A 14,078-nucleotide genomic window follows, 5' to 3' on the forward strand; every position below is an offset into this window, starting at 1 on the left:
GTCCCAGACACTCAGAGGACTCCCTGCCCTCCAAATGGAAAGTTTAAATCCCGCAGATGGGTGTGATCTCCGACCGAGTGGAGCTGAACATTACATCCTCGCCACCAGCCCTCAGAACTCAGGGTGGATCCCAGGCCTGCAGCCTGAGGCTTTGAAGAACTGCAGGAATATGGGCTCGGATTCCAGCTCAAAGCCCCGGCGGGTGGTGGCGGCTTGCTCGGGCTTCAAAGGTCACCAGCTCCAAACATAGAACTGAAAGGCCCCATTGCTATCTCCGAGTGGGCACTTGACCAGCACTTGTTGCGTGCCATGAAAGGGGATTTGTTCCTGGCACGACAGCTATGCTCATCGCTTGCTTTCCTTCCCCTCGCTCACCGTGCTGAATGATCCCGTGCTCCAGCAGCGCCTGGCCCAGCTCCACCGCCTCCTTTCGGCTCTCCGCTTCCCCCTCCTGAACCAGCCAGTCGACCATCTCGCAGCCCAGGAACGTCCTCTGGTACTTGACCGAGTTCTCCTCCCGCACCTTCAGGATGGACCCCTCGGCGCCGACCAGCCTGGCGGAGGTGGGACAAGGCGCCGTGACGCCGCGCAGCCCTGCCGCCGCACGCAGCCGGCCGAGGCAAGGACGAGAGCAGCGGGCAAAGCGCTCCTGCCAAAAACATCGCTGCTGGGGGGGCGTCGGGAAGGGAGGGGGAAAGGCAGAGCTGCAGTCAGGCAGTTTTGTAGATCCTCGGCGCGGCAGCGGAGGCAGATTCAGGGAGATCAGTTCGGCTGCGACTTCGGCTAAAGCCTAGGGGGAAAGCTGAGCAAGCAACCCAAGGCGTGCACGAGCGGCTGATGCCAAACTGGTGAAGAAGATGAGTTTTGGTAAGGCCACGTTCGTTTTGCTGCATGGGAGAGCTACATCCAGTGCCTCCACGAGAGGGTGCAGCAGCCTCAGCCGTGAGACGCAGGATGCTCGCCCTGGCTGCTGCTGGGAGCAGAAGCAAACCGCAAGCGATGCCCAACGGCCAGAGGTGATGTGGACAGCAGAAACTACCCACCCCGTCCTCTGACCTCCCTCCGTGCCACTTCATGCAGCTGATTGCTTTGAGGATCAAGAAAATAGGAAGAGGCTGTTAAAGAAAAGGGGTCCACAGGGCGGTACGAGGCTGAACCCAGTCTGACAAACAGATTCCTCGGGTGTCAGGAAGACAATTCAGATTGGGTACCAGACACAATCAACCCCAAGAAAACCAAACGTTCGGAGGTGGAGGGAGTTGCCTTTACTGTCCAGGAATTATTATAAATGTTTTTCCATGAGAAACGTTGCACACACACTAAGTGAGGCGCAAGGAGCCAGGTCCAGAAAGGCCCTGACATTCCTGTGCCCTGCCGATTTTGCTGGGACAGAGCCGAGCAGGGCTGGTGGATGTGACTGGCTGGGGCTGTGGGGGCACTGGGAACGGCCACTGGACGTGTCCCTGCTGCGGACACTCAGCCTGCAGCCTGGCCCCTTGTGCTCCCCATTACCAACCCCCAGCACCACATCAAAGCAGCTGTGAATTGAGAGCCCAGCACCTCTGCGAGCCCAAATTGTCCCGTGGCAGGGCTCAGAAAACATCATTTCCCAACGCTGCAGCACGGGGAACAGAAAAGAAATAGCGAAGCTCGCTGTGGCTGCGGGTCCCGGCCGCAAAGCAGCAGCAGCAGCAGCGAGCGCAGCCCTCGCAGGGGGGCAGGGAAGGACTCACGCACTTCTCGTACAGGCTCTGCCCCCTCACGAACACCTTCACGTCCTTGTTGAGGGGGAAGGTCCCGTCGTCCTTGCGGAAGCGGTACAGCAGCTTGGCATCCTTGTAGTCCGAGTGCTCGTCGCACACTGGAAGGAGGAGCGCAGGGCAGGGACGTGAGTGTTATGGATGTCAGTCCGTACGGGACAGACGGACAGCAGCACCGGGCACAGGCTCAGCTTTATCCCCAGGTTAGAAGCTCCAGGGGCTGTGCAGTGCCCTGACCGCCGCCTCTCGACCACGCTGCAACAACCAGCATCCCAGCCCTCGGTCCCCGAATTAGGGGATCGCGAAGGGCTGTGGGAGAGGTCAGCCCCGTGGAAGAGGCCTTGGGAAAGCTTGGCTCTGAGGCCACACTTTGACCCGGTCACTAAATTGCTTCGTTAGAATGGGGATATTGTTGATTTTAATTTAAATGCTGGTGTTTAGGTTTAGACTAAAAGAAAACAAACAGAATTGTCTCAAGAAACTTTTTTTTTTTTTTCTAAAGAAAGCTACTGCCGTGTTTATGGAGACTTGGAAGAAAAGGAAAAAAAACCCTACATCACCGCATCCAAAATCCCAGACCACCTACTTGCAAATTATAAGGTATAATGACAAAAACTTTTCCATACCATTTTCTGCCAGCCCTGCCCGATTCACTTGTTGGCAAGCTGACCTCAACAGAGGTTTTTTTTTCATTCTTTCCTCCAAAGCTAGGTGCACACAACTGGAATAAACCAATCACTGTGGAAAGTCCCACTTTCATATTTACCTTGTGGCTGAGAACACAGTCTGTAAACGCATGGTTATTAAATTCATGTGACATTCAGCAGGCAAATATTTGGGATACAGTTCTGAGATAAACTTGCCTACAACAAACGCCTAGATTACAATTAAAAAAAAAATAGAAATCACAGTCCAGTTCTCAGATAAGTCAGCCTGCCTTGCTTCAGGTCAATCTGTCTGAAGGAAGAAGGGAAAAACTTCACTGATAAAAATGGTATAAAGAAGATACCCAGAAAACAAAGAAAAGTAGACCAGAGAGAAGAGAGAGGGACAAAGAAAACCGCACCGATTTCCTCACTGAAGTAATGTAATACACCAGAGCAAAATCCAAACGATGTAACATACTTCTTGTGAAAACTTTAACGCTTGTTCCTCCTTCCGAGCAAACTGGCAAAGCTTCATTCCCATTTTGGCGACGATGCCAAAGCCTGTCAGATTATCCTGAGTCCCTAATTCCTCCCGAGCAGTCGTCCCGGTGGGAAATCAGGACACCGAAGCCCGTGATTCATCAGGCAGAGGGCAGGTCGGGACGGAGGTTTCGAAAGGTGAAAGTTGGGAACATCTTAATTGAAAGGAGTGGTGCCTTAGATGCCTTTGCCATTGGGTGATAGATGGGAATTGAGCACAAAATCTTACAGGACAGCACCCCTAGGAAGCCAAAGCGTTTTGCTGTGTGAAGCCTAACACGTTTGCAGCATGTCACAGAGCACCAGCGTGCACCACACCAGGCAGCACAGGAAGCAATCTGCACGAGATAATTATTGCCTTCTGGGTCCCAGCAGAGAAGAGGGCGAACAGTTTAGGCAGCCGATCGCAAAGCACTTAGCGCAGTGCTGCGGTTAGCAGACAGCCCGATTTCCATAGGACTAACGAAAATTAATGGTCCTGAGGTGAGCCGGAAAGCCAGCGTGGGTGCTCTGCGAGGAATTATCGCGGGAGCGGGAGGGACGTGCCCACGATAAGCAATCAAAGCAGCACCAGCAGCCACAGCCGTGGAGGTTTAGCTAACTAATGGCTTTATTTGAAATTGTTGGCTGGAGAGATGGAAAAATAATCACTTTTCAGCGTTAATGGATAACTGAGAACTCACTGCTTCGGTGTTATGCGTTTGCAATAAAGCACAGCAGCGGGGTTTATTTTTTTTCAAGGCAGCGTAACACAAAGGGCATGAACCCAGCAAGGCGCAGATGGCAACAGAGTGCATTGCGCTGGTCAAAGGCAGCTCCTAGAAGATGGGGGAAGAGAGGGTTGAATTTGGTGTCTGGCATCCATTTCCACCTCCTCAGCTTACGACAGACTGCCACCACGCACCAGGTTACTGGCGCTCGTGTCCCAAAGATCTCATATTAATATAAAGCTTCACTTCCCCTAGAAAACAAATCTGTTTTATTATTTTATTAGGAAAAAAAAAAATAGGCCCGAAGCCTTAAGATTTCTTTGGAAAATCTTAGAAATCCGAGGAAATCTTCACTGCAACTACAAACATTCCTATTTAAGCACCTCTGCCCTTGCCTGTCCCAGTAGGAGATGCCTTCCAAAGGCAATGGCAGGGCAGGGGGAAGCAGCCCCAGCTGTGTTGAACACCTGGGCACCTTGCCTGGATGCTTGGCTGAAAGCTGAACGTGGAACCTTGTTCCGCTCGAGCCCCTTCTCTTCTTTGCCAACCGTTTCTCAATATTTCATCTAACATGGAAGAAGCATGGCCACACGTTTTGAGAAGCGTGTAGGCAGTCTGAGCATCATTGCCTCCATCGAGAAGGCACAGCCTACAAATATATAAAAAAATGAAAAAAAATCAAAGGCTGAACAGCCTTCAGTGGGCTGAGGCTCTGGGCTCTCAAAAAAAGGAAGAGGAAAAAAGCAGCTTGCTCTGCCAGAAGTGACAGCAGCTGCACACCCAGGACCAGGGCCTGCAGCAAGGATGTGCCGTGCATGTTTTTGGAGAGAAAGGTGAAGGCAGAGGTGCAGGCAGGGCTGCAGCAGGTGCATGTGCCAGGGCTGACCTCGGTGACTGCTCTGCAGCTCGGGGATGGGCACAGACCGCAGCGCGAGACATGGGTCAGTCCAAAACTGTCGGGAGTTCAAAAAAATATTAAAAAGAACAAAGCCTGAATATTACAAGTTGGGCTTGGGAATGAAGCTTTTTCTTTTTTTCTCTCTACCCCCGCCCCCCCCCCCTTTTTTTTTTTCTTTTAACAGGTTCCAAAGAAAAGCCTTTGAAATGGCACCACACACCTAATTTCCAAGGGATAGCTTTGCCCCCAGTTTTACAGTTGGTTTGTTTGTTTGTTTGTTTTGGATGGTGTGGACTCCACACCCCCTCTTGTCCTACCCAGGCGTGAATGGAGAAATTGGGGAATACTGGGCCCCTACAGTAAGAAATGAGCTTTTCTGCGGATAGGAAGCGTGCATCATCATTCAGCTTCCACTCCTGCCTGGCACAAGCACGAGCTAGACTAGCTTCTGTAAAAATAACCACCCCTCTGCTGGTGCATTTGCTGTAGGTGAATACAGGTCAGGAATTACTGAAATCACCTTCAGATAAAAGCCACCCGAGATGCTTTTACCAACACCCAGCCCTATTCCCTTTCTGCAGGACAGGGAACCGGCGCATCCCCCAAAGCACTGCAGCAACTCTGATCCAACCCCATCCAGCCTGCCCATCACCCCCAGGAGCCCTCGCCCATGGGATGGCCACAAAAAGGGACCTGATCGTGCCTCTGACGGCCACACGCAGTGAGCAGACAGGCAGCCACCCCCTGGGGAGGCTCAGTGGGTGGCGGAGAAACCCACCCACCATGGTGGATGATGTAGTGGTCCATCAGCTTCTGCATGAGGCGGATGCCCGTCTCTCGGTCTGGGGCTTCTTTGTGGTCGATCAGCCAGTCCGTGAGCTCCTTGGCCACGAAGCAGTTGGGGTACGTTCGGAGGTGGTAGCGTCTGTCCTTAATGAGCTTCCCATCGTGGAGGCGAAGCCTGGGGAGAAAGACGGCTGCTGAGCCCAGCTGGCGCTGCAGGGAGCTTTCAGTCCAGCACCCAGCACCTGCCCAGCCCAGAGAAACTGCTGCTGATTTGGGACTTCTGGCAAGCACCCAGTGGCTAACAAGTTCAACCAAACCTCTTCGCTTTGCTAGACTGCATCAGCCCATCCTAAGGAGCCTCTCTTCAACATCCCCTTCTCCCTACTCCCACTGCGTGGATTTGGTGATTGGCTACACCAGACGTTGAACCACACAAGATTTTTTGCTCTAAACAGGCCCCTGAAAAATACACAGCAGCTCACTGAAGCTTGTGAAGAAGGGCCAAAACACACACACAAAATAATAGCACACATATTTGTCCTCTTGGCACGGTTCTGTGTCGAGCTCTCCTTCCCCATAAGCATGGGAGCAGGAACGTCGCTGCCACCAGGACAAAGGCTGGAGCCTAAAGGCTGGAGCTCAGGGTGGGACCGTCAATGGGAGCCCTTGTTTCTTCTAACAAGGACGAATGCCAGGCAGATCTGTGCTTTCCTGTACCAATAATCCCCAGCAAACACGAGCAAACTGATCCGAACCACGAGCCAGCCAAAGACAGCTCGCTCAGAGATAGCGCTGCCTTCGGTCCAGCGGTAGTCCTGACTTTTTCTGGTTCAAACTGGGATAGACTGGGACAGATTTCACCAGAAGTACAAGCGTCCTACCCTGAGAACCCTGACGTTGTGGCTGGTCTGCAGCTCTGATGGAAAGATGAATACGAGTGAAGGTTGCTCAGGTGGGTTCAGCTTCGACATTTAAAAGGACTTGAACGACAGAGCGAGCCGCAAAGCACAGAGATCTTGTGTGCTCATGCCAAAGCTAACCCAGCCCGGCAGGAGATCTGACCGGCAGCCAAACTTCTGCCCTGTAGTCATTGCTGTTCTCAAAAGGCTCACCCTGAAAAACGCCCTGTGCATGCGGCAGACTCAGAGAGGAGATGTTTAATTAATATCTTCTCTGTAACTTCAGGACATTTCTGGTTCCAAGTTATCTATTCCAATTCACAGTTTTGCCTCAAGCCAGTGTATTTTACAAAGGCATTAATCACTGCAGTGGTTCTTTGTTTAATTCCTCAGGTTCCTTTGTTTTGTAGACACCACATCGTACGTGGCAGCCTGTTGAACAATAGTTGCAAGCACCATATGAGAAATTTTAAATATCCTGAAATCTATCAGATAATAACAGATTATCCTACATTATAGGATTAACAAATGCCAGGGTCTCAGAAGTCTTAAGATAAAACCTTTGCTGGATAAAAATGTAGTAACTGATTGCTGCAATTAGTGTTCAGGCTACTACAAGCCAACGTAATTGTTAATAGATAGGCTCGGACCTTCCAGGTAACACCCAAAGAAACATGGCAGGATTTGACAATGCAGAGACACAAAGAAAACACAAATGACTAAACCAAAAATGTCACATTTCAGAATACTGCAGGAAATGCACAGAGCTTCAGGGGAGGGGAAAAAGAAGATTTTCAGAAAAAAAGTACTGTTAAAAATTATTAGGATTTAAATACATATACATTCTTATTTTGAAACTATTCTACTGTGAACAATTGTCAGGAAGGGAATAAAGTGGGGTTTAAACGTCTTGGAGCAGCAGTGTCATAGATCTTTTGTGCTGTTTGGAGTTTGTGAGAAGTTTGCCCTGCTGTCCACAGACTCAAGGCAGTGGAGGACACACAGCTCGAGTGTCCTTGTGGTCTTGTTCACTGTCCTCATGTTTCCCATCAACTAAGAGGAGACAGATCGTGTCCTTCAGATACACAAGGGCATAACGTCAACTGCATCTTTGAGCAGCTTGGCTGACACCCCTCTGAAGCAGCCTATATACCACGTTGGAAAAACAAAGCCACTGGAGCTGTGACTGTTTCGTAACCATGCTTCCAAGTGAAAAAAAAAAACATTAAGGAGGCATATGTAATGCACTATTACAAATTTTCTGCATGCCAAAACCTTTCCCATGTACATATTATTTCTTCAAAAGGACATAAAATAAATAAATAAAGGCACAATACAAGGATAAGATGCTTGCTGGAACATGACAGCCAACTGTTATGAAACGTTCCTGGTCTGGCAGCCAGCACGCTGCTTTCGCATGCACTTGCTTTGGACAGACTGCGCTGCGTAACCGACTTGTTTCTTCGTCAAGGTCACTAAAAAGACACCATCCTTCCCTCTGCATGACCTTGTTGAAAGGCTGACCTGCAGCAGCGCAAACAGAAAATAAATTCTAAGAAACCCTCGAGGGAGTCAAGAGTTTAAGTCCCACTGGTTGTTACCAGCGCCCTGAAGGATGCCCACCGCTGGGGCACATTGCCAACCACGCAGCTCCGCTCTCCACGATTTCTGTGCACTCACATTTCACACAGTTTGGAACCAAGAGCCTGAATCAGAGACGTACAGCAACACGAGCACTTCCTTGTATTGGAAAGGGTGCTGGGTTTACTGCACGGGAGCTGGACAGCCAGAGCAATCCCTGAAGTGAGAGCTGTCCTGCACCAAGAGCCCCGTGTGTTGGCGCAGAGCGGGACCCCTCACCGGGAGCTGGGGGAATCGCTACTCATTGCTCCCCATCACCTCCTGCTTGCGTAAACGAGCCTTGAGCAGCCCAAATGCCAAGGTGAAAATCTCAAGGACGTTACCTGAAGTTTGCATTCCCACAGAAATTAAATATAAATGAATGACCCTGAAGATACATCATCCAAATGATCTTTTATTTTCCTATCTTTAGAGGGGGGAAAAAAAAAAAAGCTGAGTGCTCAGTAAAAGGGAGCACCAGCCACAAGAGCACATCTGCAAAATAGCTGCTGGAGAGGAACATTCTTACAAATCAACCACTGCAGAACCCAGCTTGCTGCACTCCCATACTTGCAAAAGCACATTAGGGAGCAGAGAGTTTTGCATGGCTGTGGCAGCCCATTCAAAGAGGTACAGACGTGTTTTATTTTCCTTCTATTTAAATGCACATATAGGAAAACTGAACTTAAACCTCAAAAAGTAATTCCAGCAAGAGCAACTCTGCTTCTTAGGCTTCTCTTTCACCAGCACTAAAAAAAAATAAAAAAAATAAAAAGTGTAATAGCAGCTTTCTGACCACGTTGCATGATCTTCTGAATAACAGCCAGAAGTTCACTTGGTGACTGCCACACCAAGCACCTCCTGTGGACCCACTATCTCAGCCAGGGATACAAACTAGGGCAGGTTCAGCTCCAAACCTCGAAGCGAACCTAATTTTCAAAGCATCAAAGTATTAGCACTCTGTATAACAGCGTCTCAGTCGGAGTATCCAATTAAAACACCACCTTGGAAAGTCCTGGACAGCAGTTGAAATCACAACTTTGTTCTTCGTAGGAGAAAACCTTCCTTCCCTTTTCTTTGTCCAAGATCGGGTATAAGTTTCCTGAGTATATTTCACATCTCCGAGTGATTAATGCAGCTTAGCAGAGTTACTGGAGAACAGCTGGTTCACCTGACCGTGATGAATCCCCAGAGGAGTGCACAAGGACTTGTCTATACTTGAGAAACCCAGCTTACAGAAGGGTGTGAATTCAAAGCGCAGTAGCTGTTCCCGGATATCTCTGTGCAGATAAGCCATTTGTTGCAATTAGAAATGACTAATTGGGCCTCGCTTATGGAATGCCACCCAAGAGCACTCAACACCCAGTAAAACTACTGGGATTTTCATGCAAGATTACCCGGCTGAAACAAAAAGACCGACAGCAGGAGACGCGAGGAATGCCTGACACAGCAACCCTGTCAAACACAGCACCAAGATATCAGTGGAAATTAATATTTTTGTCTTTCTGATGGGGAGTGACTTGGGACCCAAACTTCTCTTCCCCCTCCGTGGACCAGGAAGCAACATCTGTGTGGAAGTGAAGGCAGCCAGCAGGCAGCCATCCCCAAGCACAGCACGCAGTGTCCCCCCCAATTTCTTTAGGATAAGTTCATCCCTGGCCATCCCCAAGAAGCATTTCCTCACCCCTCACTTGTGCAGCCATTTCTGGCTGGGAAATGCACCGCGACACTGAACAGACTCATCGTTCCAGCCAAAGCAAACCGAGAGGGATTTGCAAACTTGCTGGGAAGCCAAAGAACCATAAAGACGGAACAAAGGTTTGTTTGGCTAAATACAATAGCAAGGAGGAGGCAGGGCAGGAAGTGGAGAACAGGGAAAACAAATGTTTGAGGTTTTTTGTAGATACAACAGCATGATTTGCTGATCAAGGCTTACAGAGCATGCACGGGAGAAGTCTGCGAGGCTCCTTTATGCGGTGCCGTGATTCCTTATCCAAGGGCAAGCAGGGGAACACAACGCAGGCATTTAGTCCTGCCCTTGCCTCAGCAAGGTCATCCAGCCTCTGTGCCTCCGTTTCCCCATCAATACCTACCCAACTGGCCTTGGGAAGATTCATGGCACTAAATCCTCCTTACCTGCCAAGCTGGAGGATCCCCAAAATACAAGAGAGGGGCTCGAGCATGCAGCGTGCTCTGCTGTCACTCAATTCTCCTTTCGGCTGGACGAACTGGGCAGCAGGTTGCTGGAGTCCAGCTCTCCACCTTCCTGCCCAGCAGCAGACTCCAGACTTTCTGCACTGGGAACAAGCTCCTGCCCAGACCAAGGCAGAAGGATGAGACTGCTCTGCCCAAGACCCCAGCATTTAGACCCATCACCTGCAAAGCACAAGTGAAGAGCAGTGCAGTCATGCTGGATGAAAGCCACCTGCTGTCCTCTAGGAAACAAAGAGCTTAGACTCACAGAATCATGCAGGTTGAAAAGACCTCTAAGATCACCTGGTCCAACCTTCGACCTAGCACTGCCAAGCCCACCATTAAACCATGTCCCTAAGCTCTACATCTACACATTTTTTGAAGACCTCCAGGGATGGTGACTCAATCACTTCCCTGGGCAGCCTGTTCTAATACTTCACAACCCTTGCAGTAAATAAATTTTATCTAATACCCTACCTAGACCTCCCCTGGCACAATTTAAGGCTGTTTCCTTGTCTTATCAGTGACTGGGAGAAGAGCTCGATCCCAACCTCAATACAGCCTCCTTTAAGGTAATTGTGGAGCTCAATAAATTCTCCCCTGAGCCTCCTTTTCTCCAAGCCGAGGAACCCCAGCTCCCTCCACCGCTCCCCACAAGACTTGTGCTATGAACCTCGAGGGCTTCGAGAGGAGCAAGGTTCAGTTCAGGACTGCAACCTGCTGCAAGGGGTCTGAAAACTGGGATTTTGGGAGCTCCCTAACTCAAACCAGGAAACTCCCAGACACTCCAGCTACAGGGAAAAAAATATTTATATGGGTGTCTCAAAAAGTATCTGCATCTTGTTCCCCAAAGTACATGTGTCTTGTGTTTTTAAAGCTAAATGGCTTTTTTTTTAAAAGCCTGTGGGCACATTTGCACTGACAGTGAGGACTGAAGCTCCTAGACAAATATTGGAAGGAAAAAATGAGTTGGTGTTATGGGTTTTCAGAAGAATGTACCATTTGCACTGCATCTTTTCCTTGCTTATAAGAACTAGGGCAGTGCACAGGATGGTAGAAAAGCTCTTTTCACAGATAGGTTTATTGTGCCCCCATCTCCTCTTTACAGTCACAAATGTCAAAATGCTCCAGGATTTGACATGCTCCTGACCAGTAAAAAGAGCTAGGAAGTCACATCACAGCCCTTGCACACCCACTCATTGCAGCTTTAACACATGGCTCAGTTAGTTTATTTTCTGAATACCTGACCCCTTCCTTTGGCCCAGGCTATAGCACCCATGACCACAGTCACTCCAGATGAGTAAAACATTGGAAATATAAATATGAATAATGAATCCTGCCCTGCCTGTGGGATGGAAAAAGCAATAATTTAGCGTCACTTGCAATGAGTTACTGAAATGAAGCAACACGCTCTTAGATCCGCTGCTGCTCTTCCCTACAAGAAAGTTAAGCTCATATTCTAAACCTCACTTATAATGCAGGCAATATTTGGGAAAGACAACGGAAATGTGGCTGACCATTGTTGCACATTTACATTCCAGCCACCTTGGACGTGGGCTGTGTTTCCAGAATGGAGCCCTAATCTTTAGAAGGAAATTGTCAGTCCTTAATACAACGCAAATTAATAAAGCTAAGGCTAACATGAACACTGAGTCTGGACAGCACAGTGGCACAGAGGTAATTTTAGGATTCTGGTGCTAACAGACATGGGCTCCGGGCTCTTCACATAATTCAGGGATATATTTCCTAGCTCCCACCCACATTTCAAAGCAAAAAATAACAGCTCCAGATACAAACAAGCCAACTCTGCTGGAGAGCGAGAAAAGCCTATAGCTGCATGTTTAGAGGCAGTTTTTTTTTCCGACCCCAGATGCACAAGGAGCGTGCTTCTCAGCCACACGGGTTGCCCTGCACAGCAGAACTTATTTCAGTCTTCATAAGAAGAGAGCTCAGAAGTTGCTTGAGAGCCGGGACCATGAAACAGCGCAAGTTCCCCAAAGCAACTTTTTCACGAGACCCTTCGGGTTGCTCGCATTCAGGCACACGGCACCCACGGAGCGCCCTCCTGCATCGCCCCAGAAGTCCAAGCCCCATGGGCAGGGCTGTCCCCAGAGTGCTGGTGTCCCCAGGCTCTCAGTGTCCCCAAGCTGTCAGTGTCCCTAGGATGCCGGTGTCCCCAGGATGCCGGTGTCACTGCAGCAGGCTCTGGACGTGGTGCAGGATGCCGGAGGAGCAGAAAACCCGCTGCCACCCAAAGGCACCGGGCGATCCTCTAGCACCCGGAGGCGGAGGGCAGGAGCTGCCCGGTGCTGAGCAGCAGGACGGGGTGACACGGGGAAGGACCTGCTTCTCCGGCAACTCGGTGCCAGAGAGGCGGGGGGGGGGTGCTCAGCAAACCGAGCACCGGGGGGCACAGCAGGGACCCCCCGGCGGGTGGGTGCAGCCCCGAGCCCCCCCCAGCCCTGCCTCCTACCTCAGCTGCTCCCCGGCGATCATCACCTCTGCCCTGTAGTGCAGCTCCGCGGCTTTCTTCTTCAGGCTGCCGCCCAGGCTCTCCATGCCGGCCGGGAGGCAGCCCGAGCGGGGCAGGAGCTCCGCACCCTCCCCGGGCCCCCCATGGGCTCGCGGGGCCGGAGGCTGCTCGGTCCCAACCCCGCAAAGCGAGGCTCAGGTGGGCAGCCCCGAGCCGCCGGGGCCGCTCCCGGCCTCTCCTCCCCTCCCCGGAGGCCGGAGGCGGAGCCTTGGAGGCCCCGCGGAGGCTCGGAGCCGGCCTCACCCGCGGGGCGCTCGGCCTGCCCGCACGGCTGCGGGGTGCCGCTGTGCTCGGAGGATGCTCTTTCGGTCGGGCGCTGAGGAAAAGCCCCGCAGCCACCCCGTCCTCGTGCCGCGCCTTCCCTAAGAAGGGCTCCAGCCGACTCCCAAGGTGGAGGCTGGTCCCAGCCTCTTCCCTAAGGGCTTTTCCTCCCGGCTCCATCCCACACCACGGCCGACGCGGGCTGAAAAGCGGGCTCAGGGCAGCCTGGTTCCTTCCTCGTGGTAGCAACCATCGCAGAGGTCGGATGGAGAAGCTCAGCCTGCAATTAGCAAGGGCTGGAGGCGATGGGTCTCCTGCCTTGGGCCATTAGAGCCTGCCCCCAGGCACCGACACCTGCCTCCGCTCCTGCCTGCCCTTTCCTCCATCAGAGATCTTTTCTCTGCAGGCCAGAGCTGACCTTGCAATGATAATGTTGAGTAAAGCAATAAGCAGAGGAACTGGGATATGGAGGCGATTAATTACAGCCGTCATTGCCGTCAGATGCGTGTGCAATTATATTTCCATTAGTTAAAGGCAAAGTGGAAAAAAAGCGGCTGGCAAAGAAGACAAAATCCCTGCAATGTAAATAGGGGGGGCACCTTACAAAAAGAAAATGCAGAGGAGACGGGTTTGAGGGAAGGGAAGGAAATTGTATCAATTAAGGAAACTCTACTTCAATTCAAAGCGTAATAAAGCATCAGTAAAGTCAATGCCATTGTTAATTAGATCATCTCTAGCAGCAGTTTCTCAGCGGGGAGCTTTTAGCCAATATCCCCACCAGTTCCCCCAGTCCACAAGAGATTGCTGGAATGGAACAGAGAATGTACTGCAGTGAAAGATGAAGGGGGAACCAGCAAAGCTGCCTCTCAGCACCCCGATGCTGTCCTTGTCACCTCAGCAGTGCTGACACCAGCCTGGGCAGGGGGGAGCAGGATGAGACCCCCCCCAGCAGCCACCAGCCCGGAGCGCTCTGCTGGGACCAGAGACGCAGCGGTCTCTGCTAGTTACTGCAGGAAACGACTTTATTTACACTAAAACCCTCTGACACTGCTGCGTCAGTGCCAAAGCTCTGTACAAAGTCACCTTGATATCAGCGAGGAGGAAGTTTTGGGGCAAACCAGCGCCGACGTCTTCAGGCTCCCTGCAGCAGGCAGGGCACTCAGGGGCACTCCCAGCGCTGCCTTTGCAGCACCCTGCAGTTCCTCTGTCTGTCCCCTTTCCTTAAGAGACC

The 14,078-nt window shown here is 51.1% G+C and overlaps 1 protein-coding gene across 1 annotated transcript in view; it reads right to left on the bottom strand.

Moving 5' to 3' along the window:
• Positions 1–13,416, bottom strand: part of LOC310882494 (DEP domain-containing mTOR-interacting protein-like) — a 16,480-nt gene extending 3,064 nt beyond the window's left edge. The window contains exons 1-5 of the mRNA XM_083801352.1: positions 12,527–13,416; positions 5,338–5,516; positions 1,738–1,861; positions 270–554; positions 95–159 (exon numbers count right to left, since the gene is read on the bottom strand). Coding sequence (XP_083657478.1) covers positions 95–159; positions 270–554; positions 1,738–1,861; positions 5,338–5,516; positions 12,527–12,612 — 739 coding nt within the window. The 5' untranslated portion in view covers positions 12,613–13,416. The remainder of the gene's footprint in view (positions 1–94; positions 160–269; positions 555–1,737; positions 1,862–5,337; positions 5,517–12,526) is intronic.
• Between the last annotated feature and the right edge of the window lie 662 nt (positions 13,417–14,078).

The sequence above is a fragment of the Anser anser genome (genome assembly GCF_964211835.1).
Source record: "Anser anser genome assembly, chromosome: 16".
Lineage (NCBI taxonomy): Eukaryota > Metazoa > Chordata > Aves > Anseriformes > Anatidae > Anser > Anser anser.